Source organism: Carassius carassius, chromosome 38 (genome assembly GCF_963082965.1).
Source record: "Carassius carassius chromosome 38, fCarCar2.1, whole genome shotgun sequence".
Taxonomy (NCBI): domain Eukaryota; kingdom Metazoa; phylum Chordata; class Actinopteri; order Cypriniformes; family Cyprinidae; genus Carassius; species Carassius carassius.
In genome coordinates, this window is record NC_081792.1 from 5982875 (window position 1) to 6010467 (window position 27593).

The following is a 27593-nucleotide window of genomic DNA, read 5'->3' on the forward strand; positions in this document are numbered from 1 at the left end:
TGTGGTGTGACTGATTAGGCCTTTTCTGGCTCTGCACAGTTTAGGACAGTATAAGGGCATGAATAGGACACTGTCAGAGCATGTACATGTATGCATTTAGCAGACGCTTTCATACAAAGCAGATCCTTCATGATCATGGCCTCGTTGCTGACCAGAGGCCTCATTTATAAACATTTACCATGAACTAGCCCTATAAGTTTTGATGGCAACTGCCCAGTATTCATTCAGTGCCATATAGACAGTATACAGTAATGCGATATATCACGGTAATTAATATGCACGATATTGCTATCGTGGGCACTTTTTAAATACCGTGAATAATTATATATTACAAATTATTCTGAATTTGGAATGCATTTTAAGAATACTTTTCCCATCAACTGGTTAAAATGCACGACACCGCTGTATGTTGCTGAAAAGACGAGTGTGCAACTCTGATGTAAACAAGCACACATGAGAAGCACACTGGGGAACACGTGAGAGACTGAAAGCACATTCACTCTCTGACAGCAGATGGCTTTACACTGTAGAAAATGCAGCCTTTACCCTGGAAACCCCATAAATAAAGCAGCTGCTCTATTTTCTAAAACGTATTTAAATAGCCATCAAGATTTGTGGATTTGATGTTTTGTTCATCACAGTGCCAAATACTAACAGATAATATTTAAACTTAACAGGCTATTTATTTTCAATTATTATTTTTTTTTTTTACATTTCAATCTGGACTACAACATACTATTAGATATTGTTTGAAATTGTTTTGATTCTTTATTGTTCGTTCACACTTTACATTAGGGCTTCCTTAGTTAACATAAACTGCCAATGAAAAATTCTTCTGAATATTTATTAATCTTAGTTATTACAATATTTAATAACACATTGTTAAAATCTAAAGTTGCAACTGTCATTTAATGAGCTAACATGAACTAAAGGCCACACTAAGCACGATAACTATAAAGATAATGATAAAGATATAGTTCTAAAAATCGTTCTCAATATTAAAGAATAGCGGAGTCCACACTACAACTATACCGATAAAGGCACAGAGAAACAGTATCGTTGGAATCATTTTCAGAATGGTTTTTCCAGCTGATGAACGATACAAACATTGACAGCCAATCAGAATCAATCCTGCGAGCTCGATAATTTAAAGCGGCAGACGCAGGTGCGCTTAGAATAAACAGACGATATTGCTCGCAGGTGTGGATGCTAATATTGTTATCTTTATAGTTATCTTTATAGTTATTGTTCTTTTATACTTTTAACTATTATACTTTAAATAATATATAAATACTGTAATAAGTGTAGACAGACGTTATTTCGCTATACTTACTACGTAACACTACAAAACCGTATTTACTCAAGCTAAGGTCTCAGACGCGATTAAAGCTGCTCTGTTTCTGCGCTGGGTCACTTTAAAGAAGACCCAGGATGAGGTTCCTGTCCGAGTTCCTGTTTTTGATTTCCTGACACATACTGTTGGCTTCTTTTAGTCAATTTTACAGTGCAAAGCAAATAGGCCACGGACTCTTTAAATCGCAGAGTCATTCGAGTGACAGACGTAAGAGATATCTTCAGGTGTATCGAGCTGATCACGGATGTTTGGATATTAGTAAGCATGTATATTATATATATAGTCTACCACGGGGATAAGTTCGTCCTCTTTATGTTTTCATTCTGTGGCCCCCGCAATGCAATAGTCTGACGACAGTACAAAGCGATAGTAGCTAAATATTTCTATGGAGAACATAACGCATTATTACACGTATATTGTATATTTCCAAGGATGTACGCACAGGTTGTTTGCTATGTATTTTTCTTGAATATCTAGTGGTACAATCGAAGGTGGGCTTCTGTGTAACTTTCGTGGTTTCGGTCGACATCTGTGGTGTAAGTGTAAATTACTTCATGCAGGGGCGTAGCCATCTTTTCAGAAGTGAGGGGGACAGAAATCACACACACACACACACACACACACACACACACACACACACACACACACACACACACACACACACACACACACACATATATGTCTGTGTGTGTGTGTGTGTGTAATTTTATTACAATATAACATTTCTATAATCTATATAACCTAATAGTCAACAGTTTTTTAACAGTAAGATTTTTAATGTTTTGAAAGAAGTCTCTTCTGCTCACCAAGCCTGAATTTATTTGATCCAAAGTACAGCAAAAGCAGTAATATTGTGAAATATTTATACTATTTAAAATAACTGTTTTCTATCTTAGTATATTTTAAATGTAATGTATGAGTTTTTTTTCTTTTCCTTTTAGCAGCAAATCAGTATATCAGAATTATTTCTGAAGGATTGTGTGACTGGAGTAATGATGCAAAAGAAAATTCATCTATGAAATCTCAATAAATTACATTTTGAAATATATTCAAATAGAAAACAGCTATTTTAAATAGGCTAGTAAATATATTTGAAAATTTCACTGATTTGCAGTACTTGGATCAAATAAATGCAGGCTTGGAGAACAGAAGAGAATTAAAAAAAAACATTAACAAGCTTACTGTTTTGATAACAAACTTTTGACTGGTAGTGGATACTAAAGGCAACAATATTTTCTCTAATTTCTAGCTTTTCTTTTCTTTTTTCTCGGCTTAGAAATCTGCTGGACAATAACAAATAATAATGATTTGTTTAGATAAACACTTTTTATCACATAATAAGGCAGAATAGTTTCTATACTTTAATAAATGCTATGTCAATTAGCACTGCATTGTTTATATAATTTATTTATCACCTGCTGGAGATTTTTTTAGACTTTTTTTTTTTTAGAAAAAAACAACAACAACCGAAAGCAACTGTTTTCATACAGCGATAGCTGGACGCTGTTGCCCATATTAGGAGTTTCCTGATATGACTTTCTGCGCGAGAGCGCCCTCCGGCTTCGATATGAATGAAACACACACTGCAGGAGAGTTTAGCGCTCCGTTATGTTCATTTCGCCTTCTCGGTCCGAAAAAAACATCAGGTCGTGCGCAGACTATCCTGTCTTTTTTAGTTTAAATCTTTATTTATTCACTCCAGCTCTTGAAAACCTCTATATGAACACACTTGCCCGAAAAAGTGCGGGGGGCGAATTTCCGTGATACTATCAAGTGATAAAATGATCACTTGAAAGATTTAAATTCTACCATTGACTAAAGGCCAATTAACATCAAGGATGATAGCTATAACGATATAGTTCCAAAAAACGTCCTAAATTTAAAAGAATAGCAATTCACACCAAAACAATAACAGATATCGTTGGAAGCTTCACTATAATGAATTAGTTTTCCAGCTGATGAACGATAAAAAATAATGGCAGCCAATCAGAATCCATCTTAACACTAATTGAATATTTCTATTCAAAATGAAACTTTCTTACTTTTGTCTGCAGTTTTGAATCATTTGACCTCAAGTGTTAAATCAAGTTAAGCATGTGTTTGTTTGTCATCTGGTAATGATCTCGGTCATATCGATAGAGGACTTGACAAACTGCATCTTAACCTGGACATGGCAGATCAGAAACAGGAAGACCACGATAAAGCAGTTTTCCACTGTCCGGTGAAGACGGCAGAAAACATGAAAAGAGTTGAGCAAAAGTATTATGCTAACCAGAATCCACAAAAGCTGCGGGTTCGTATCTCTGACCTGTGTTTAGTTAGCTTTGGTTCGCTTCACTTTCTTTCCTTTAAGTTCCCAACTTGAATGAGCCTAGTCCTCACTTACAAACTAAACGTCTTACTACAATATAAGCAAACACTTGAACATCTGACATGTGTGAGAAGACTGCTTCTCTGTCCCACAGAGGCCCTGGTCATCCTCGACAGTGAGTTGGTCAGTGAGGCCGGAGGGCTGTTCATGTCTGGAGTCACGCTGCAGTCACAGGTGTGTGAGTTCAGTCACGCGGTGTTTCCTGGACACACACGCACCCGTGGAGAGTTCACTACTCAGATGACCTGAAGAAAAGCAATGCTGGGAATCAAATTCATCAGAAATGAAGATGAGATGACAAGGGAACACACTGATAATGTCAGTAATGGAGTATCACATGTTTGGTTTTGAAACTAATTGAGGTTTGGTCAGTGATGAAGAATTTATTATTATTTTTATTATTATTGTAAAGCACACAAGTTGTTGTGCAAGTACTTTACAAAAGTTAGGAAAAAAATTATGAGAAAGTAAGAAGAACTTGCATGCACATGCATTTGTTGTTTAATTTTACCATGATGATAAAATGATTAATCTTCTATTTTCATTTTATAATTATTTGGCTCCATCACAAAAAGTGTCTGTTTTGTTCCAATTTTTTTAGAATGATTTACTGTTTTTACACAAATGCTGCATTTTCACAACCATAAAGCACAAGGTAAGAGTATAGTGCTGTCTAGCAATGGATCATCCCAAGTGGTAGCATGAATGCTGTAAAACCCCCGTTCATCATTGGTTATATTCACATGAACACCATTGCTATGATAATTTACAGCAAGGAAAGGTGGATTAAGACCTTTACATGACACGGCCAAATCACTTTAGTCTTGTTTAAATCTTACTTGATGTTGCTTTTAGTACTGTTTTGTTGCACTGAGACAGGCATCCTTCAAGGCACTTCAGGACACATGGACATGCTTTTATTGTAGACACAACACTTGCATTGTATCTGTTTCAATTCTTGAACAAGCTAGCCTAAAGGGATAGCTCACTCAAAAATATGTCGTTCCAAACCTGTATGATTTACTTTTTTTTTTTGCAAAACACTTGAATATTTTGAAGAATGTTTTTTTGTCACAAGGGTTTGAAACAGAACTGGACTTCTTTGAGTTTCATTTCATATAGACAAAAACACTGCAAAATATCTTTCAAAATATCCTCTTTTGTGTTTCACAGAATAAAGAATGGCATGACCTTTGGTACATTTTTGGTTATCCCTTTAATTATAGGTCTTTACAAGCACATTACTCAAATCAATATATCAATTTATTGATTAGCCATTGATTCATGAGTGAATTAGCCACTAGAGTGGCACCAAACAGAATTGAAACTATTACTAGTTTTTTCAGACAGTTTTCCTAAACACTTGCCCATCTGTGAGATTGATGATGATGATGATGATGGCTAGTGAATCACAGGCATCATCTGTCTTGGTTTGTTGAGATGACTAGGGTAAGTGTGGGCGGTAGAACCGTGTGTCAGAGATGAGACAGAAACATATAAATTGTCTATACATTTTCACATAAAATACTGTAGGGACCTTGGACAAAAGCAGTGGATGAATAAAAGTTAGAATAAATCAGCAATATTCAGCATGTTGTAATGCACAAGTTTCTATTTTTACACTGTTGGCAAAATAAAAGTGACATTCTAGAGAAGTAAACAGGAGAAACATTACTATATAATTTATTGAGAAATTAAAAAATAAATAGTCTGTCATTGAAGAGGCCACATGTATATTCCTAGCGATGTAACGCACAATTCTTGCAAATCCATTAGCCATTCAACCTTTAAACACTGACAATACACCCCCCCCCCATGATTCATTTGAATCATTTACATTTTGTAACCTGTGAAATCTAATGTGTGCATTTAGCGTTCGTAATATATTAATATAGTAAACTGCAACAGCAAGTTACTAGTGTCAGGGTTCGTTATATAGTCAAATTCAGAATTTCACATGTTAATATAATCCAAAGCTTGTAGATGTGTTTGCACACTGTACATAAAGTCTTTGAGCAGTTATATATATATATATATATATATATATATATATATATATATATATATATATATATATATATATATTCTAGCGTTGTGATTAGTTGGATTAAATAAACATGCTCCTCCCAAACTTTTGTTAGAACTTATTCAGAAGCGAGAAAATGGACTGAGACTTACATCCCAATGTCTCACAGCTCCGCTTAGAACGAGAAGCATGTCATCTATCCTAATAAATTAAGGTTTGGGTAATGGATGCAGATGCCATTTCATTCCAGAATTTGCTGACACTAAATTAGCACCATTGAAGCTTTTTACTGAGAATCTTTACTGGTTAGTCGAAGTATCTTTGAAATGTATTTGTTGTGACACTCGTTGCTTGCACTAATCTGTATGTACTTCAAATTTCATTCGCAAAGAAAGAAAATAACTTTCTGCCAAACAGAACATACAAGTGATACAGAGCAGGACTATTCAACATAGTGAACTGAACACCACGTCTTCATTTAGACATGATATCCAACCTGAGTTCAACATGGAGACTTGCAGACTGTTAGTTATGGATCGTCTTTGGTGTTTGCTGGACTGCTGCTTCTGTTACTTGATCCTCTCCTCTCTGACACTTTCTCCTCCATCTCTATGAGAATATAAACAAAGTTTTTTTATTTCAATTTTAGAAAGAATTATTTATTTTATTTTTTTATAATCAGTGTTAGGAACATGATACAGAACTTTACAGTATCAAATGTCGTCTTTTCATTTGAACAGATTTGGAGAAATGTAGCATTACAGCACTTGCTCATCAATAGATCGTCTGCAGTGAATGGGTGCCGTCAGAATGAGAGTCCTGATAAAAACATCACAATGATTCCCAAGTAATCCACACGACTCCAGTCCAGCAATTAATATCTTGTGAAGTGAAAAGATGCGTGAAAAGTTACATGTTTGTAAGAAACAAATTCATCATTAAAACATAATTACTTCAAACCGTTGATTCCAGCTGAAATACGAGTCCTCTACTGTATATTATTGCTTTCTGCAGGAAAAAAAACTAATCTCATCTGAACCAGGAAAAACATATGCACAGATCAAGCACCGTTTGCAAGTGAAAACAGTCCAAAATTGTCCTTGACAAATAAATTGGTGGATTTTGAAGGGCATGGATGAGTTATGGCTAGATACGTTTGCATTATGGACTCATATTTTTGTCCAGAAACAATGGTTTTAAGTTAAATTATGCTAATGATGGATTTGTTTTTAATTGATGAACTGGAGTGCTGTGGATTACTTGTGATGTTTTTATCAGCTGTTTCGACTCTCATTCTGATGGCACCCATTCACTGCAGAGGATCCATTGCCGAGACGGTGATGCAATGTTACATTTCTCCAAATCTGGCATGAGGGCGAGAACACTTTCAGCACTTTTTTTCAGCACATTTCTGCTCATTAATGCAACTGGAACTGGGATTGAGTCAGCAATTGTATCATTGGGTTTCCCGTTGCATTTCTACTTGTGCTATTATTGATGTGAACGTAACAATTCCCACACTTTGGCAGACATTAATAATACATGACAGCAATGCAATAAAACATTATATTAAAAATCTATAATTATTATGTGAAGGCAGAACAATGCTGAGGAATGACTGTGTAACTGCAGAATGACTGACGGCGCAATGAAATGAGGAACTTGCATTTTTGCTTGAAAGAGACAACACAAAAAAAGACTGATTAAAGCTCATTTCTGGCCATTCCACTGAACTGAAGCACCAGTGTTTGCTCATTAAGAGAGAGAGAGAGAGAGAGAGAGAGAGAGAGAGAGAGAGAGAGAGAGAGAGAGAGAGAGAGAGAGAGAGAGAGAGCGGCTGCATCCTTTCACTGCCCACATGGTTTATTTTTACTCTGTCTCTCTGAGTCAAAGCGACGCCCTTCTCACTCCCTCCTACTCATTCACCCCCTCTTTCTCTCCATCCATCCATCCGCCCTCCTCTCACACATTTTCATAAGCTTTGACGTCAGACAGGGAAGGGGGGCTCCAATTTATCACCCACACAGCACTTCCTGTGGCCCCCACCACCCATTCGCCTTTTCTCTTCTCATTTCTCTTCTATTCTGCGTTCCCCAATGACGACGTCTGACTGAGATGTTTGCCTCTGTAAGAGCTTCTTGAATCTGACAATCTCTGATTTATTCCATCCTTAAAGACCAACTAGATTCCCAACCAGATATGTAAAATAAATCAGTTCCTCACTGTTCTTCAATATATTCCTCAGAGACTCTTCAAGGTGTGTTAGCCTTTTCAATATCATCTCTAGTAAAAAAAATAATTTATTGCAAATCTGCAGCCTTTAAAGAAAATTTCTAAATGTGCAACATAATAGTTCTTAAAACATGAAAATTCTGTCATTTATTCACCCTCAAGTTGTTTCAAATGTATATGCTTTTTTATTTCAGTATAGTGAAAGTCAGTGGGGTTCATTGTTTTTGGCACCCAAATATATTCTATTGTTTAATGGAAGAAAGACTGTCATACAGGAACACAATGAGGGTAAATGATGACAGAAGAGAATAAAGGCACATACTGTACCTTGTTCTTTAGAGAGGTTGAACTATTTAACTTGAAAAATACCCAGGAGGTCTTGAACTTCACTGTATCCAGACAATTTAAATCATAAAATGTCATGATTCTAGCAATTGTGTAACCCAGGAAGTAACACATTTATGACTTCTTTCTACTGTACAATCTTCTTTAAAGGGGTCATATGAGGCGATTTCAACTTTTCCTTTCTCTTTGGAGTGTTACAAGCTCTTGGCGCATTAAGAAGATCTGTGAAGTTGCAAAGACTAAAGCCTCAAATCCAAAGAGATATTCTTTATCAAAACGGCTCGTTCTAACAAACCCCCACATCTCTACATCACTATGTGAAAGTATTTGTGTAATGTGGCCCAAATGTTCACGCAAAGAAAGAAGGCGTGGTTTCAGTAACACATTTAGTGTTGAAGCAGTCATGTCAGGAAGATGTGTGTGTATCTAGGAGAAAGAAAAGTAATTTATTTGGTCTTCTGAGAGTAGATGCATTTAGGAATCTTTAAGGTTACTTACAACAGAACAGCAACACATTTTATGGATGACTGTTTTGTGAACCTAGGAGAGGAGGTCATTCTGACTTGGCTACAACAATCTGGCGCTTCTGAATCAGCTACTGGAATATGTTTTGTTATCAGTTTAAGTATTTGCTATTGAATGTTCAAATGCGTTGTTTTGCATGTTGTGTCTGTGTGCGTGTGCGAGAGAGAGAGAGAGAGAGAGAGAGAGAGAGAGAGAGATAGTCACAGTGGAGAAAGCTGTCTTAACCGTCTGTGGCTTGTGTACTGCAAACACATACGAGCTTCATCACTGTGTAAATTTCGAAAGATGAAGCTCACGATTATGGAAAGGGGCGTTACATTTACAATGAGTGCTTGTGGTGATCGGCCAATCACAATACACTTGGTCAGTTGGCCAATCAGAGCAGACTGCTCTTGTCAGAAGGAGGGACTTTGTAAAAAACACGTGTTAGAGAGACGGGGCATAGTGGACCTACAATAATGTACAGTATTTGAAAATAATGTGTTTTTTGAACATTAAAGCATGTCAACCAAATACACAAAATAATGATCTTTAAAAAAGCATCATAAGACACCTTTAAAATGAATTCCAGTTGTTAATAAATTACTGTTGACTGTGCCAACCTCAACCAATCAACCCTTATAGTCGTTGGCGCCGATACAGGATGGCTGCCTCTGTGACGTGCTCTGCATTTGTTTTTGTGTTTTTGTTAGTTTGTCCTGTCTTTAGTTATATTCCTGCAATCAGTTTCACCAGGGATGAATTTGCTGGACATTTGGCAACACACATCTCCCGATATATCACCGGTTTTCGACTATTCTGATGTTTCGCTGGACATTCTTGTCGGCAGAGCGGCTGCGCTGATCACACGCTTCAAGAGGATGCGCAGACGGGGAAAAAGAGCTGGCACGCTCGTGAGACTCAGAAAACACGGATTTCGAACGCCGTTGCCTAGCATCCATCTGGCAAATCTCCACTCTCTACCCAACAAAACGGACGAACTGCTTCTGCTTTCTCGGACAAATAAGGATTTCTCACACTCTGCTGCTCTGTGTTTCACGGAAACCTGGCTGAATGACGCCATACCGGACAGCGCGCTCCATCTGCCGGACTTTCAGCTGTTTAGAGCGGATCGCGACGCAGAATCAACGGGGAAATCGCGCGGCGGCAGGACATGCTTTTACATCAATGATCGGTGGTGTACAGATGTAACTGTGTTAAAGAAGATGTGCTGCTCAAATCTCGAAACGCTCTTCATTAACTGCAAGCCGTTCTATTCGCCGCGGGAGTTTCACTCGTTCATTCTGGTTAGTGTTTACATTCCTCCTCAAGCGCACGTGAGCTCAGCTTAACAGAAACTCGCTGAGCAGATCACAGACACAGAACAACAACACCCGGACTCTGTTTTAATCATTCTCGGGGACTTTAATAAAGCCAATCTCTCCCGTGAACTGCCAAAATACAGACAGCATGTTACCTGTCCCACCAGAGACAGTAATATATTGGATCACTGTTACACAACAATAAAGGATGCATATCACTCTGTTCCACGAGCAGCTTTGGGACGTTCTGATCACTGTCTGGTTCATCTTATACCGACCTACAGGCAGAAACTAAAATCTGTTAAAATCAGAGAAACTAAAATTGACTGTTAAAAAGATGGACTAATGAAGCAGAGCAGGATTTACAATCTTGTTTTGACCTCACTGATTGGAGTGTTTTTGAAGCTGCTTCCACCGATCTGGATGAACTCACAGAGACTGTAACATCATATATCAGTTTCTGTGAGGATATGTGTATTCCTACCAGGACTCAACTAATTTACAACAATGACAAACCGTGGTTCACTGCAAAACTCAGACAGCTCCGTCAGGCCAAAGAAGATGCTTACAGGAAGGGGGACAATGTCTTGTATAAACAGGCTAAATACACACTGGAAAAGGAGATCAGAGTGGCAAAGAGGAATTGTTCTGGAAAAATAAGGACTCAGTTCACTTCGAACGACTCAGCATCAGTGTGGAAAAGTCTAAAGAAGATCACCAATTACAAGACACCACCCCCCAGCACTGTGGAAAATCAACGACTGGCAGACGATCTGAACGAGTTTTACTGCAGGTTTGAAAGAACACCCATCACCTGCCCTGAACACCTCCCCACACAACCATTCACACCATTCACAACTCGTGCAACCAACCCTGAACACCTCTCCACACAACCGTTCACACCATTCACAGCTCCTGCAACCCATCCTGATCACCTCTCCAATCAAGCACTCTCACCATTCACACCTCCTGCATCCCCCCTCTCCCCCACACCTGCAATACAGATCAGCGAGGATGCGGTCCGCCAGGTCTTCCGGAAGCAGAAAAGGAAAAAAGCACCAGGCCCGGATTGTGTTACACCAGCCTGTCTGAAATCCTGTGCTGACCAGCTGGCCACCATCTTCACAAAGATCTTCAACTGATCGCTGGAGCTGTGCGAAGTCCCTTCATGCTTCAAACGCTCCACCATCATCCCCATCCCAAAGAAATCCAAAATTACAGGACTAAATGACTACAGGCCTGTGGCTTTAACATCCGTAGTCATGAAGTCATTTGAAAAACTGGTGCTGGCCCACCTGAAGGACATCACTGGACCCTTGCTAGATCCTCTTCAGTTTGCCTACAGAGCAAACAGGTCTGTGGACGATGCAGTAAACATTGGACTGCATTATGTTCTGCAACACCTAGACAGACCGGGGACTTATGTGAGGATCCTGTTTGTGGACTTCAGCTCGGCCTTTAACACGGTCATCCCAAACCTTCTCCTGCCCAAACTAACTCAGCTCTCCGTGCCCACCTCCGTCTGTCAGTGGATCAACAGCTTCCTGACAGACAGGCAGCAGCTAGTGAGGCTGGGAAAATACACATCCAGCACCCGTACAATCAGCACCGGAGCTCCCCAGGGCTGTGTTCTCTCCCCACTGCTCTTCTCCCTGTACACTAATGACTGCACATCTAAGCACCCCTCTGTCAAGCTCCTGAAGTTTGCAGATGACACCACACTCATCGGCCTCATTCATGACGGTGACGAGTCTGCTTACAGACAGGAGATTAAAGAGCTGGCTGTCTGGTGCACTCTCAACAACCTGGAGCTTAACACGCTCAAAACAGTGGAGATGATCATGGAAGAAACCCCCCTGCTCTCCCCCCACTCACCATCATGAACAGCACTGTGACTGCAGTGGAGTCATTCAGGTTCCTGGGCACCACTATCTCTCAGGACCTGAAGTGGGACATTCACATTGACTCCATTGTGAAAAAGGCCCAGCAGAGGTTGTACTTCCTTCGCCAGCTGAGGAAGTTTAACCTGCCACAGGATCTGCTGAAACAGTTCTACTCCACCATCATCGAATCCATCCTCTGCACTTCAGTAACTGTCTGGTTCAGCTCAGCTTCTAAATCTGACCTCAGAAGACTACAGAGGGTAGTCCGGACTGCTGAGCGAATCATCGGTTCAACTCTCCCATCTATTCAAGAACTGTACTTATCCAGAGTGAGCAAAAGGGCTGTTAAAATCACTCTGGACTCCTCACATCCAGCACACTCCCTCTTTGAACTGTTGCCATCTGGTCGACGCTACAGAGCACTGAGCACCAGAACGACCAGACACACGAAAAGTTTCTTCCCTCAGGCAATCCATCTAATGAACAGCTGATAATAACTGTGGAACACACTACACTATTTATATTTATATATACATACACTTATTTATCTAACACACATACTTAGCGTACGCTTAAATTTTTTGCACATACCTGTACATACATAATGCTCATTGTAATATACCTGCCATACATTGTCAATTTGTATATTTTCATTCCTTACCTACCTATTTGTATTTTTTTTTTTAATTCCATTTTGTGTTTTTTGTTCTGTCACTGTCATTATGTTGCACTGCGGAGCTTCTGTCTTGAAAACAAATTCCTCGTATGTGTGAACATACCTGGCAATAAAGCTCATTCTGATTTCTGATTCAACTGCCGAGCCGGTTACCAGTTCTGACGTAGCTTTTTGTACTGTATGTAACCAAGCAGCAAAAAGTCACTTATAAATGATACAAAAATAGGTTAAACTTTATTTTAAGGTGATGTTGTTTCAGTGTAATTACACAAATAAGTGAAGAGTAATATTAATTAACTACATGTACTTATGCATCAAAGTAAGAACAAGTAATTACACCTTTAAATAAAGGATTACAGAAAAAAATGTCCTCATGTAAAGTAACAAAATCTGAAGGTAAATCACTCTTTTTACTGACCCTGAGTTTAAAAACGAGAAGTAAATCCTTGACTGTCATGTTCCCTGTTTGTGGCTGGTGCATGAGAAGCGTGGAGGTTATAAAACATGACAGAAGTCTAGTATTCACCTGAAATCTGTCTCTTTTCTGACCCTAGGCTGACTTTGCTTGCGTGGTCACGTGACACCATTCTAGCCAATCTGAGGCCCTCATCCATGAGAGTTTGTTGCATGAGCTGGCGACTCCAGGTGATGAGGCCAGTGGTGTCGGTGAGGGGGTGAGGGGATGACGAGGGGTGCAACTGAGGGCTGATATCTATCAAGACACAGAATTAGACAAACATGCCTCTCAATCAGATGTTACGCTTTCTTTCAGCAGTGATGTTTTTCCCTGACATGGAGTATGAATGGACACAAATTTGCTTTGTTATCTTCTATGCTTGATCTTTGCATCGACTCAGAGTTGGAAAGTAACCCATTGTGAGCACACTTTACGTGTGAAGTGGTGCTTCATTGCTATGATGACAATTATGACATTTGCTATAAATGCAACATAGAATGTGGGACAATGATGGTTACATGCCTAAGACTTACTGACATACACCGGACAGTCATAAATATATCAATGGTTAAAATAAAAACAATAAAAATAAGGAATCTTACCATGTGTTAAACTATCTAGACTTTCTCCAGAGAGGCTGTTGTCATCCGCTGTAGATCTGTTGTCACTGTTAGCTACTGGATCCTTAGACAGTCTGTCGGAATCTGTGACCTGAAGCAAGCAGATTTCATTTCTAATCAAAGAGTAGTAGTTGGTTTGCTTCATAATAATCACAGATATGAGTGCAATGGTATATTTGTAACTTTACATCCAATTTAAGCTACTATAACTCTCAATCCTTCAATTATATCTTTATTTTAACCCTACAATGGATCTTGCTAATTTTCGTGTCATTTTGTTAATAGACAAGTCACCATTAAAGGGACAGTTCACCCAAAAATGTAAATTCTGTCATCATTTAATCACCCTCATGTCGTTCCAAACCTGTATGAGTTGCTTTCTTATGTTGAACATAAAAGAAGATATTTTGAAGATTGCTGGTAATCAAACAGTTGGTGGTTCCCGTTGACTTCCATAGTATTTATTTTCCTACAATGGAAGTCAATGGGGATCACCAACTGTATGATTTTCTTTCTTTTATGTTCAACATAAGCAACTCATACAGGTTTGGAACGATATGAGGGCGAGTAAATGATGACAAAATTGTCATTTTTTTGGGTGAGCTATCTCTTTAATGAAGTGTAAGCATGTGCCCAAACTTTACCTGAGCATATTTCTGTAAGTCCTGTAAATAATTTATATAGATTTATATATGGTTACATATTTTGATGTACTTACATCAAGCTTGATTCTCTTCTGAGCACAATAGTCAACAGAGGCAGCACAATCATCTGAGTATGTCCTGAGATGATAATATAAAAAACCCAGCTCAAATTCTGATTAAATAAGTTTAATCATTAAAAAAAAAAGTCACAGTATTGAAGTCAAACACTCATGCTATCAATATTCAAGGGCATATATAGAAATTAACACACAAGAGGCAGCAAGGCTAGGGTCACACAGGTATTTCTCATCTCAGAAACTTTAAGAATTACAAGATTTAAGAATTATAAAAATGTGTTTCTCCATCAGTTGAAAGATCATGTCAGATGGATTGATTAGATGTACATCTGTTACCAGGTATAAAGGTCTGTTCACACAAACAGTACTTAGGACAAGGATGAGATGCAAGAAGGTTACCTTGGTCCTGAAGAACCATGCTACACTATTACCCCCAATAACTCCCTCTCTACACAAGCACTTTGGACCAGTTTTCTTATTTTATGTCTTGAATGCATTGAAGACTCAGCTAAAAGTCGAACTTGCTGGTTTTGATTATGATTATGATTAGCCAATGCATTGTGGTATACTGAGCAACATGTTTGCCAACCGCTCTTTTAGGCCAAACAATTGCAAATTTCCCCTTTACCCCCAGATTTACATGGCCTGTAGGTGGCGCTGTCTCCAAAATGTTCAGGTACTCTCAGGTCTTGGTTGTGATGATAATTCAAATTTCAGTATCTTATAGCATTGTGATTTGGTGTTTGGTAAAAAACAAAAAAAACTAAAAAAACCTCTGATGAGCTGATATGAACCTAATTTAATATTCTGTAAGGAGTTAAAAAAGTGTGTAAAAAAAGTCTGTTTTTCAGAAAATTGCCACCAGCCTGGGTCTCAGAAGAACAATACATTTATGTGTATTTACTATTTATGTAAGTAAAATTAAAATATTTGCTTTATTCTATAAATTACTAGTCAATTCTCCCAGATTCCAAACTAAAATATTGGGATCTGGCATGTATTTGCAGAAACTGACAACTGCTCTAAATAATAATTATAATAATAATAATAATAAATGGTTTCTGACCTCAGAGAATGACACATTAAGGCTGTGATTGGAAATCAGTTATTCCACAAATATTGATTTACACACTCTTCCCAAGATAAAATATAGTAAAATATGGAGTGCCACAAGGATCCGTTCTAGGTCCCCTTCTATTTTCAATATACATGTTGCTCCTTAGTTATATTATTAGATAATACAGGATTAGTTTCCACTCTTATGCTGATTATACTCAGCAGTATATCTCAACGAAACCACATGAAACTTCTAAATTATCTAAGCTAACAGAGTGTGTTAAAAATGTAAAAGATTGGATGACCAAACATTTTCTCTTATTAAATTGGGATAAGACAGAGATATTAATTATTGGACCAAAAAACAGTACACAGAATCTTGTAGATTACAATTTGCAACTAGATGGATGTACTGTTACTTCCTCTACAGTCAAAAATCTGGGTGTTATATTAGACAGCAGCTTGTCTTTTGAAAATCATATTTCAGATGTTACAAAAACTGCATTCTTCCATCTTAGAAACATTGCCAAGCTACGAAACATGTTATCTGTTTCTGATGCAGAAAAGCTAGTTCATGCATTTATGACCTCTAGACTGGACTATTGTAATGCACTTCTAGGTGGTTGTCCTGCTTCGTCAATAAACAAGCTACAGGTAGTCCAAAATGCAGCAGCTAGAGTCCTTACCAGGTCAAGAAAATATGATCATATTACCCCAATTTTACAGTCTCTGCACTGGCTACCTATTAAGTTCTGTATCAGTTACAAATTATCATTACTAACGTATAAGGCCCTAAATGGTTTAGCTCCTGCCTTATACCACGTTACAATCCAACACGCTCCCTAAGGTCACAAAACGCTGGACTTTTGGTAGTTCCTAGTATAGCAAAGTACACTAAAGGAGGTTTTTCACATTTGGCTCCCAAACTCTGGAATAGCCTTCCTGATAATGGTCGGGGTTCAGACACACTCTCTTGTTTAAATCTAGATTAAAAACGCATCTCTTTCGCCAAGCATTCGAATAATGTATCTCTAAAATTGTGGCTGCAGTTGTATCTGATCAAATGCGCATTCTTATTCTTTAGCTTGGGTTAAACTAATTAGTTTTACTTTGTTGGAACAGCAGCTATGCTAATTATGTCTCTATTTGTTTCTCTGTTTTGCCACAGGATTTACACAAGCTCCAGTCTGGATCCAGAACACCTGAGAAGAGATGATGCTGACCCTCAGAGGACCCCAGATGATGCTAACCCTGAATCAACAACAGGACTAACAAATATTGCTACAAATGTGACTGCATCATATAATAATTGCTGTTAATAGAGTTCATCGTCTGGCTGACTACGTCTTGTATTAACTTTTTCTGAAAAATCCTGTCATACATGCACAAACTGAGAGTCACCACTGATAAGCTTCTGCAAATACTATAACAGTTGATTTGAAACAGTGGTTTCAATTACAGTAGTGTTGAATATATATATATATACATATATATATATATATATATACACATACATACAGGTCCTTCTCAAAAAATTAGCATATTGTGATAAAGTTCATTATTTTCCATAATGTAATGATAAAAAATAAACTTTCATATGTTTTAGATTCATTGCACACCAACTGAAATATTTCAGGTCATTTATTGTTTTAATACTGATGATTTTGGCATACCGCTCATGAAAACCCAAAATGCCTGTCTCAAAAAATTAGCATATTTCATCCGACCAATAAAAGAAAAGTGTTTTTACAAAAAAAGTCAACCTTCAAATGATTATGTTCAGTTATGCACTCAATACTTGGTCGGGAATCCTTTTGCAGAAATGACTGCTTCAATGCGGCGTGGCATGGAGGCAATCAGCCTGTGGCACTGCTGAGGTGTTATGGAGGCCCAGGATGCTTCGATAGCGGCCTTAAGCTCATCCAGAGTGTTGGGTCTTGCGTCTCTCAACTTTCTCTTCACAATATCCCACAGATTCTCTATGGGGTTCAGGTCAGGAGAGTTGGCAGGCCAATTCAGCACAGTAATACCATGGTCAGTAAACCATTTACCAGTGGTTTTGGCACTGTGAGCAGGTGCCAGGTCGTGCTGAAAAACGAAATCTTCATCTCCATAAAGCTTTTCAGCAGATGGAAGCATGAAGTGCTCCAAAATCTCCTGATAGCTAGCTGCATTGACCCTGCCCTTGATAAAACACAGTGGACCAACACCAGCAGCTGACATGGCACCCCAGACCATCACTGACTGTGGGTACTTGACACTGGACTTCAGGTATTTTGGCATTTCCTTCTCCCCAGTCTTCCTCCAGACTCTGGCACCTTGATTTCCAAATGACATGCAAAATTTCCGGTAACCTCTTCTCGTTGTGCAGCGTCTTTTGCCACACTTTTTCCTTCCCACAGACTTCCCACTGAGGTGCCTTGATACAGCACTCTGGGAACAGCCTGTTCGTTCAGAAATTTCTTTCTGTGTCTTACCCTCTTGCTTGAGGGTGTCAATGATGGCCTTCTGGTCAGCAGTCTTACCCATGATTGCGGTTTTGAGTAATGAACCAGGCTGGGAGTTTTTAAAAGCCTCAGGAATCTTTTGCAGGTGTTTAGAGTTAATTAGTTGATTCAGATGATTAGGTTAATAGCTTGTTTAGAGAACCTTTTCATGATATGCTAATTTTTTGAGACAGGAATTTTGGGTTTTCATGAGCTGTATGCCAAATCATCAGTATTAAAACAATGAAAGACATGAAATATTTCAGTTGGTGTGCAATGAATCTAAAATATATGAAAGTTAAATTTTTATCATTACATTATGGAAAATAATGAACTCTATCACAATATGCTAATTTTTTGAGAAGGACCTGTATTTGTATATATATATATATATATATATATATATATATATATATATATATATATATATATATATATATATATATATTGAACAAAATTATAAATACAACACTTTTGTTTTTGCCCGCATTTTTTCATTAGCAGAATTCAAAGATTTTTTCTGTGTACATAAAAGGCCTATTTCTCTCAAATACTCTTCACAAATCTGTCTAAATCTGTGTTAGTGAGGACTTCTCCTTTGCCGAGATCATCCATCCATCTCACAGGTGTGGCATATCAAGATGCTGATTAGACAGCATGATTATTGCACGGGTGTGCCTTAGGCTGGCCACAATAAAAGACCACTCTAAAATGTGCAGTTTTCCTGTATTGGGGGGTCCGGGGCAGGTGTCCGAAAACCAGTCAGTATCTGTTGTGACCGCCATTTGCCTTATGCAGTGCAACACATCTCCTTCACATAGAGTGGACCAGGTTGTTGTTTGTGGCCTGTGTAATGTTGGTCCACTTCTCTTCAATGGCTGTGTGAAGTGCTGGATATTGGCAGGAACTGTATCACGCTTCTGTATACACCAATCCAGAGCATCCCAAACATGCTTATTGGGTGACACGTCTGGTGAGTATGCTGGCCATGCAAGAAATGAAAGCTTTAGCCTAAGTTCTGCCAGGAAGACTCAATCACTTCGTCACTAATTACCTTCATCATTATCCAATCACGTCTTTATACTTTGGTATAAAAGATCAGTACTTACACATGTTTGAGTTCCCAGATGCCGACGCGATAACAACCGCACATGCCGACGCGATTGTTCCTTGCTCAAGCTGTTGTGTTTATTGATTTACTAGCTATAGTTAAGTTTGTGTCCTGCAAACTATCGCGAGTTTGACATTCCTCTCAAGATGCACACGGGATCGTTGGCTTTGCTCGGTGTCGCGGTGACTATCTGCGGTCGTTCATGTCGGATGATATACAGGCTTTCGGCTTTTCTCGGCAGAGGATGTGAAACATTGGCGGAGCTCCGTGTGCTTTCCAGGGTTGCCAGGTTTTCTCAAAACTAGCCCAATCGCGTTCAAAAGTGGTTTCCCGGTAGAATTCACATTCTAGGGGCTAAATATGACATTATTGGGGTCACCTCAAACCCCGGACAGGAAAAGCAACCCGCAACCTTTCCAAGATGTCGCGTCAGCGCTGCTTGGGTCTCAATCGAGCGGCAACCTCCCGCTCTATCTCGTGAGGCCAATAAGGAAGTGACTAAAACTGCAATTCATCGACTGGCCAATTGAGGCTGGCTGCAAAATGTTAAAATACCCAACTTTACAGCAGGAAAAAACATGTTTACAGCCTGGTGCAAAAAATGATTTTGGTCTAAATAGCTAATTTTGCCCTTCATGACAACTGTGAGGGAGGTGAATTTTTTTATAACTCATCCGATTTAATTATATTAAGACTTAAAGTTCTGCATAATTAAGGGCGTAGCCACTTGAGTGATAGGTGGATTGCCGCAACTGACACTGCCGTCGTGCTAGGTGGGTGTGGCTTCAGCAACTAGCTCCCGCCTTTTTGCCCATTTTTGATTGTCCGGGAGAGTCGCGCGGTGATGCGCTGTCAAGATGGCGACGGCCCGCTCTACACACTTTAGGCTTCAAAAACACACTTCAGGAGTCTACGGGTGACGTCACGGACACTACATCCATGTTTTTATACAGTCTATGGTCTCAATCAACAAATATTTCATCTGTACGCCCACGTGAACCTGCACAAATGAAGTCTCTCCTGACCAGCAGACAGAATCAAGGCTGCCGGTCTCTTTCGGCATCTCGCCTCCATCACTTCATCAGTCTACAGCATTATAAGTATCATTTTTGTTCTATGCACTCATGGCGCTTGGGCATTAATTTTATTCTCTGCAAGGTTTTATACGCACACGTTCAAGATAGAGCACTGGCCGTTTCGTGCTTGTTTATCTAGCAGACTCGCACTGCAAAATTAAGATGTTGATCGTATTGCATGCAATGTTTTGAATTACTCTTTCGTAATGAGGCATTTAGGGAAGTCGTGGCCTAATGGTTAGAGGGTCGTATTCCCAATCGAAAGGTTGTGAGTTCGAGCCTCGGGCTGGCAGGAATTGTGGGTGGGGGGAGTGCATGTACAGTCCTCCCTCCACCTGCAATACCACGACTTAGGTGCCCTTGAGCAAGGCACTGAACCCCCAACTGCTCCCCGGGCGCCGCAGCATAAATGGCTGCCCACTGCTCCGGGTGTGTGTTCACAGTGTGTGTGTGTTATCACTGCTCTGTGTGTGTGTGCACTTTGGATGGGTTAAATGCGAATTCTGAGTATGGGTCACCCATCTCTGCTCTGGCCTATCGTGGCCCCTATCTCTGTCTGGCCTATCGTGGCCCCCATCTCTGCTCCGGCCTATCGTGGCCCCCATCTCTGCTCCGGCCTATCGTGGCCCCCATCTCTGCTCCGGCCTATCGTGGCCCCCATCTCTGCTCTGGCCTATCGTGGCCCCCATCTCTGCTCTGGCCTATCGTGGCCCCCATCTCTGCTCTGGCCTATCGTGGCCCCTATCTCTGTCTGGCCTATCGTGGCCCCCATCTCTGCTCTGGCCTATCTTGGCCCCTATCTCTGTCTGGCCTATCATGGCCCCCAACTCTGCTCCGGCCTATCGTGGCGCCCACGATGGCCTATCGTGGCCCCCATCTCTGCTCTGGCCTATCGTGGCCTCCATCTCTGCTCTGGCCTATCGTGGCCCCCATCTCTGCTCCAGCCTATAGTGGCCCCCATCTCTGTCTGGCCTATCATGGCCCCTATCTCTGTCTGGCCTATCGTGGCCCATCTCCTCTACTCTATAAGCTAAATCCTTTTAAGATATAATCCAATATAAAAACGCGCCGCTCTTTATTTAACTAACGGAGCACCCCTTTCCAAGGCTTGTTTTAGAACACACTTAACCACTGTTATCAAAAGCTGCAGTCTATCCCCCTCTCTATACCGGCCATTCATTCAGAATTGGGACAGCTACTACAGCAGCTGAACGAGGAATCTCTACGTCAGCTATTAAGATCATAGGCAGATGGTCTTCTTCAGTATTTGAATCATACATCAGACTTGATTCAAAACCATTCTCGAAGCTCAGCAAGCTCTCCAGTAACAAATTGGGTAAATTTTCATGCAATTACTGGTGGTTGTGTTACTGGCGGTATAAAAAAAAAATTATATCTGTATGGTCTATCGAGGCCTCTATATGTCTGGCCTATTGTGGCTATATCTGTGCGGTCTCGAGGCCTGTTTATGTCTGGCCTATCGTGGCTATTCCTGCATGATCTATCGAGGCTGCTTATGCCTGGTTAATGTAGCTAATAATAATTAAAAAAAAAATTCAATTAAACAGGCATATGAGGTTTAATCTAACGTTAACATACTGAGTATGTTAACTCTCTTTATATCTTCCAGGAACCTTGGGATTCACAACCGGTGTGTATACCTTCATCTACTTATTTTGGGGGGAAGGCTGGCCCTGTCCGGTGGTTTCACAATCCACCTATTTTTGGGGGTCGGCTGCGCCCCTGCCTTCATCTTCAGGCAGGAAATTCTGGTCCGCTACCCTCGGATTACGAACTATGGACGGGGCCTTCCGCCAAAGAAATTTATAATAATGCTTGCTGAGTTGTCAATAAATGTATGCTTCGTACATTTTATCTCCCGAGTCTTTCTAGTAGAACTGGGATGTTTTCAGCTTCCAGGAAATGTGTACAGATCCTTGTAACATGGGGTCGTGCATTATCATGCTGCAACATGATGGTGTTGGTTGTGGATGAATGGCACAACAATAGGCCTCAGGATCTCGTCACGGTATCTCTGTGCTTTCAAAATGCCATCAATAAAATGCACCTGTGTTTATTGTCCAAAATATACTACTGCCAATACCATAACACCACCGCCACCATGGGCCACTCGATCCACATTGTTGACATCAGCAAACCGCTCACCCACACCATTCCATACTCGCTGTCTGCCATCTGCCCTGTGAAGTGAAAACTGGGTTTCATCCGTGAAGAGAACACTTCTCTATCAAATGTGAGCATTTGCCCACTCAAATCAGTAATGACGATGAACTGCAGTCAGGTCGACACCCCGATGAGGACAACGAGCATACAGATGAGCTCCCTGAGACAGTTTCTGACAGTCTGTGCAGAAATTCTTTGGTTATGCAAACCATTTGTTGCAGCAGCTGTCTGGGTGGCTGGTCTCTGGCGATCTTGGAGGTGAAGATGCTGGATGTGGAGGTCCTGGGCTGGTGTGTTAATAGATGGTGTGGTGAGGCCAATTGGATGTACTGCCAAATTCTCTGAAATGCCTTCGGAGATGGTTTATGGTAGAGAAATGAACACTCAGTTCACAGGCAACAGCTCTGATGGATGTTCCTGCAGTCAGCATGCCAATTGCACGATCCCTCAAACCTTGCGACATCTGTGGCATTGTGCTGTGTGACAAAACTGCACATTTTAGAGTGGCATTTTATTGTGGCCAGCCTAAGGCACACCTGTGTAATAATCATACTGTCTAATCAGCATCTTGATACGCCACACCTGTGAGATGGATGGATTATCTCAGCAAAGGAGAAGTGCTCACTAACACAGATTTAGACAGATTTGTGAATATTTAAGAGAAATATATATAAAATAAAAAAATAAGTTTATTTAAACACATGTAAACAGTAAATCCAGAGAAATTTTGATAGTGCTCTCTTAATTTTTTTCCACTGCTACATGTACTGTTTATATGTGCATATTTTAATTATGCCTGTATCTATACATGTTAATATATTTAACAATACATTAATATGGATGCAAAATCTGAAACCATTACAAAATCTTAATGAAAGTAGTTCCTGACCTGTTATGTTTAAATGTTGACGTGTAGGCACATTCTCTCGCCACTTGTCGTGCTAATGAGAACAGTTCAACTCTACGTAACAACAGAGCATTGTCACGGATGCAGAATTGAGCTGCAGCCTCATTGATGAGCATCTGAAAGTGGAAATATTCAAATTAAACCGGATCATCTGAGCTATGAAAGTCAAGGCATTTTGACAACCCCTGTCATTTTTGTAGTAGCCTACATATTTACAACTGGTATTTTAAAATGACAGTATGTTATCAAACATTACTGTGAAATCTAGGAGTTGTGGTTAATTCTTTAAAGGGTTGAAAAAATGGGCTGTACTCAAAAGATCATATAAATCAAATCTTATCTTGCTTCCCTGTGCAAAAGTCATCGCCACAATGCTAAGGTGTTGTGGGTGGTTGCCATGCTAAGCAGTTGCTTATGTTTTCTATGTGTTATGCAGTTGCTATAGTGTTATGAGTCGTTGCTTTGGGGTGGAAATGGTCCCATTTAATTATCTACAATTTCAATTGTAAGTCTTATTGCTTATTAAAGTAATAGCACACCTCTCCTTACTTTGAGTTTTGTATACTGTAGTGATATAGTTTACAGATTAATACACTGTAACAGCAGTAATTTTCGGCTTAACAAATACTAAATACAAAATATTTCCAGCAGATTAGTTTAGTCTGTATTGAGCTAATTTAATGTAGAGATACAGGACAATACTTTAGTATTGTTTATTACAACTAAACTTTTTTTTAATAACATTTATCTGTGCAATTTGTTCAAAATGTTCTCTTTCACAGACCTCATGATGGGTGAGCTGTTTCCCTTCCCTCCTCTTGGAGTCGAAGCGGCCATAGATCAGGCTGTATTTGCGAATCTCTTCCTCTTTGCTCTTGTCTTGAGGTTCCAGGTTGAAAATGTGTCCCACCGTCTTGGCCATTTTCTTATTGAGTCTCAGAAGCGTCTTCACCTCGGTTTGATCTGCTTGTGGCATGGTTCTTAGAAGCCTATCAACGCTTTCCTCCACGGCTTTAACCGTCTCTGTGTCCAGCTGACCTCCGGGCCATGGAGAGGTCGTAGTGGAGGGGGATGAAGAAGAAGTTGGAGTCGGAGGACCAAGAAGTCGTGAGTGGCAAGCGAAAGGCAGAATGGGCTGCTCTTCATCTAACTCGGCGGCTCCATACATTTCAGGACTGAGCCAGTGAGGATCCATGGGGGACAGTTTTTCTCTGTACAGATGGTCTGGAGGTACAGGGGAGGCTTGTGAGCAAGGGCTCTTTGGACTGTTATCTCTGAGCGGCGTAAGGCAAGATCCTACTTCTTCTCTTTCACACGGAGAGCCTGGCTGACCGTTGCTTAAAGATTTTCTGGCACCCATAACCCCTGAGCCAGCGATGCTGGTGCTGTCAATCCTGAGGAGAGGGATTCCACAAGGGGCCACATTGGTGGCCAGGGGTTGGTTAAACAGCGTTGGGTTTGATGCCCAGTCTCGCAGAGCTTTCTGCAAGCGCCGCACATGCAGGGGTTTTGTGGCCATGCCAACTAGTGCCATGATCTCGAGAAATTCTTCTTCGCCAGCCTCGCACAGCTGTTGGACATCATCACCTCCCTGCTGGATGAAGGTGTCATAGTACATCAGCAGGTTGGCCCTTTGTAAAACTCTGTAGAGCTGCAGCTCACCCAGCGTCCGTGGTAGTGACATCCTAATGCTCGGCTGCAATGGGATTTCCACAAAACTTGTCATTAGTATCATTTAAAAGCATATGTTTGTGTGTGTGCATGTGCAAACCGGTTTATGTGGTTTATGAGGGCACAAATTTGTGTTGGGGAGTAACTAGTTACATGTAATGGAGTTCCCGTGAATCTTGAATTCTGTGAATTTGGAAAGTCTGACAGTAATCAGATTAGCCGGGTTTAAATGTTTGAAAATTATTAACAGTTAAAAATATTCATTAGAAATGTAATCAAAAAGTAAATGTAATCAGTTACATTAAATTAATAAAGTAATTGAAATAGTTACACTACTTATTACAATTTAAATAGGGTAACTCGTAATCTGTAACCTATGACATTTCCAAAGTAACCTTGCCAACACTGATAATGACACGACAGGTATCACAATGTGAAGGTTGTTTTATAAGAACCTTTCCTGTTTCCCCATAATTCAAATGGCTTAAATTAAAAAACATATATATTTTTTTATTTTTCCCAAAAATAAGATCTATCTCTATCGCAAAAATTTTTTTGCAACTTTCTTTTTATTGTAAATATCAAACTACACAGCCTTATTTCTATCAGCCTATCTTCTTTTTTTTGGCGCGGGGGTGGGGGGTATTATGAACTTTAAATCTGAAACTACCAAACATCCTAATTTTAAAGCCAATTTTTACTTTAGTGAAAGGTTTTTAAATGAGTAATCAAAGAACTATGAGTATGAGATAATGCACAGCGAGCCAGTCAGCTTGGTTGCCCAACACAGAATAACCCCTGAATGGGTTAAGATTTCTATAATGTATTATGCCACTTATTACACGGTCACATATCAAATAAATAAAGGGACAAGAAGTATATTTTGGACTTCAAATGAATGGATTTATGAAGAAAGAGAGTGGCAATGCTGACTTCACTATTTCTTGTTGGGTTGCTAAAAGAGAGCTTCTAAGGGGTTGCAAATAAAATGAGACAGATAATGCAGATCAGGTAATGTGTGCACAGCAAAAGCATAACTGTGATAAAAGAACATTTGTGTTTGAATAGACATTAACATTTTAGTTAATGTGAGGGTCCACCAGCACCAACACAGTACAAGACACTTGTTATATCAACAATGTACATTTCCAAAGAAATAAGTCACTCTTTGTATCCAACACTTCTTTGGGGCTGGTTCCCACAGAACACATTTTTGTGTTTCACATTCAGTAGAACTCAAAAACATGTTCTGAAAAGAAAAAAACTTGCCTTATTTTCCATTCAGCAGCACACTGGCTCCGCAGTTGAATACTATTGTGCTTGTTTCATGTTTAAAAAAAAAACATTGCTGCAAAAAAACAAACAAACAAAAAAACCTTTTGGAATCTTTTTAAAAGACTGTATCCAAGAGTCAAGATGAGGTGCAGTCAAATGTCCTCCTCCTGCAGTGTAATATGAAGCCTCTTAATCTGCAACCTCTCATGTCTTCTGCTTTTGCTATACATCACTCTCTCTCCTACAAAATAATAGCTGGAGACAGATTTGGCATGTGAAAGTTCATCAGTGCATCCTCCTTTAACTACACTGACGAAACTGTAATCTAAAAATCTAAAAGTTTCAGGTAGTCCTACAGAAAGAGAGCTCTTAGCTCTAATTATGTTTTGAGCATGTCATGTATAGGATCCAGAGAGCTTACTCTGTAGGCTACACAGTAGTTGCAGAATATTTTACTGTAAAAAAAAACGCATATAAACTTAACAAATAGCAAGCTAGTTTATGTCTACGAAATTCCGTTCATATGCTCATGAGGTGTAGTTGTTAAACATAACCCACAGCATAGTTTTCCTCTGATGTATAATGAGTATAGTAGCTAATTGCTGAATGCAGACTCATCAGTAGTTGTGTCCTACTCACCTCGAGAGGCTTCGAGACAGAACCCAGGACAGGATCCAGCAGATCACTTCAGCTTCCAGTGACCGACACGACCGAGTCTATCGGGATTTCACTTCTGTAACTTAACTCAAAATCAGTCAAACTTTTAGTTCTATTATTAGACTCGTATCTTTACGCCTCTGACGCGTAGCCAAATTCATTTGTTTTCTGTGCTTGTTAGACCTTATTCTACAGATGTGAGATTGAAGTAAAATATTATTGAAACTCTTGTGCTCTTTTGTCTCGGCTATGCTCTGCTGTGCTGGCAGTAGCGGTGAGTTAATGACGCTCCTTTCGCTGCCTGTGTGGGCGCGAGAAACGCGTGGGCGGACTGCGGCACGCCATCTGACCGAATAAGAGCCTTCCTCTCCGGTCTGAGCTCAGACTCTCGCATCAGTGTGTGGACGGACGGGGAATTCTGTCCATTTCACTGTTAAAGCTCATATATGTATAATGTCAAAGCCAGCCGTTTAGAATCTAAACAGCACTAAAGAGCCCCACTGTAATAAGCAGCAGATTCAACACATGAGCAAACAAACACGAGTGCAGTCATATGTGTGGATGAGCGCCGGAGATCGCTGTCTGTGGGCGGGGATCATCGCTCAGTGACGCGGCTGGAGCAGCGGGAATCCCCGCTCCTCGCGTCAGTCGATCCGAGG

At 39.9% G+C, this 27593-nt stretch overlaps 1 protein-coding gene across 3 annotated transcripts; it reads right to left on the reverse strand.

The window, feature by feature from the left end:
• Positions 1-5799: 5799 nt before the first annotated feature.
• LOC132119222 (NGFI-A-binding protein 2-like) lies at positions 5800-27570 on the reverse strand. 3 transcript variants are annotated; one of them, XM_059529017.1, is made up of 7 exons: positions 26913-27570; positions 24116-25022; positions 23314-23447; positions 14509-14572; positions 13773-13881; positions 13240-13425; positions 5800-6360 (listed from the first exon to the last, which is right to left on the reverse strand). In XM_059529017.1, exons 2-7 carry the CDS (start codon positions 25013-25015, stop codon positions 6281-6283), a joined length of 1473 nt encoding a protein of 490 aa, XP_059385000.1. In that variant the 5' UTR covers positions 25016-25022; positions 26913-27570; the 3' UTR covers positions 5800-6280. The 3 variants fall into 3 exon arrangements, with proteins under 3 accessions (XP_059385000.1, XP_059384999.1, XP_059385001.1); XM_059529016.1 differs by lacking the exon at positions 26913-27570 and having other exon boundaries at positions 24116-25144; XM_059529018.1 differs by lacking the exons at positions 13240-13425; positions 26913-27570 and having other exon boundaries at positions 24116-25144.
• Between the last annotated feature and the right edge of the window lie 23 nt (positions 27571-27593).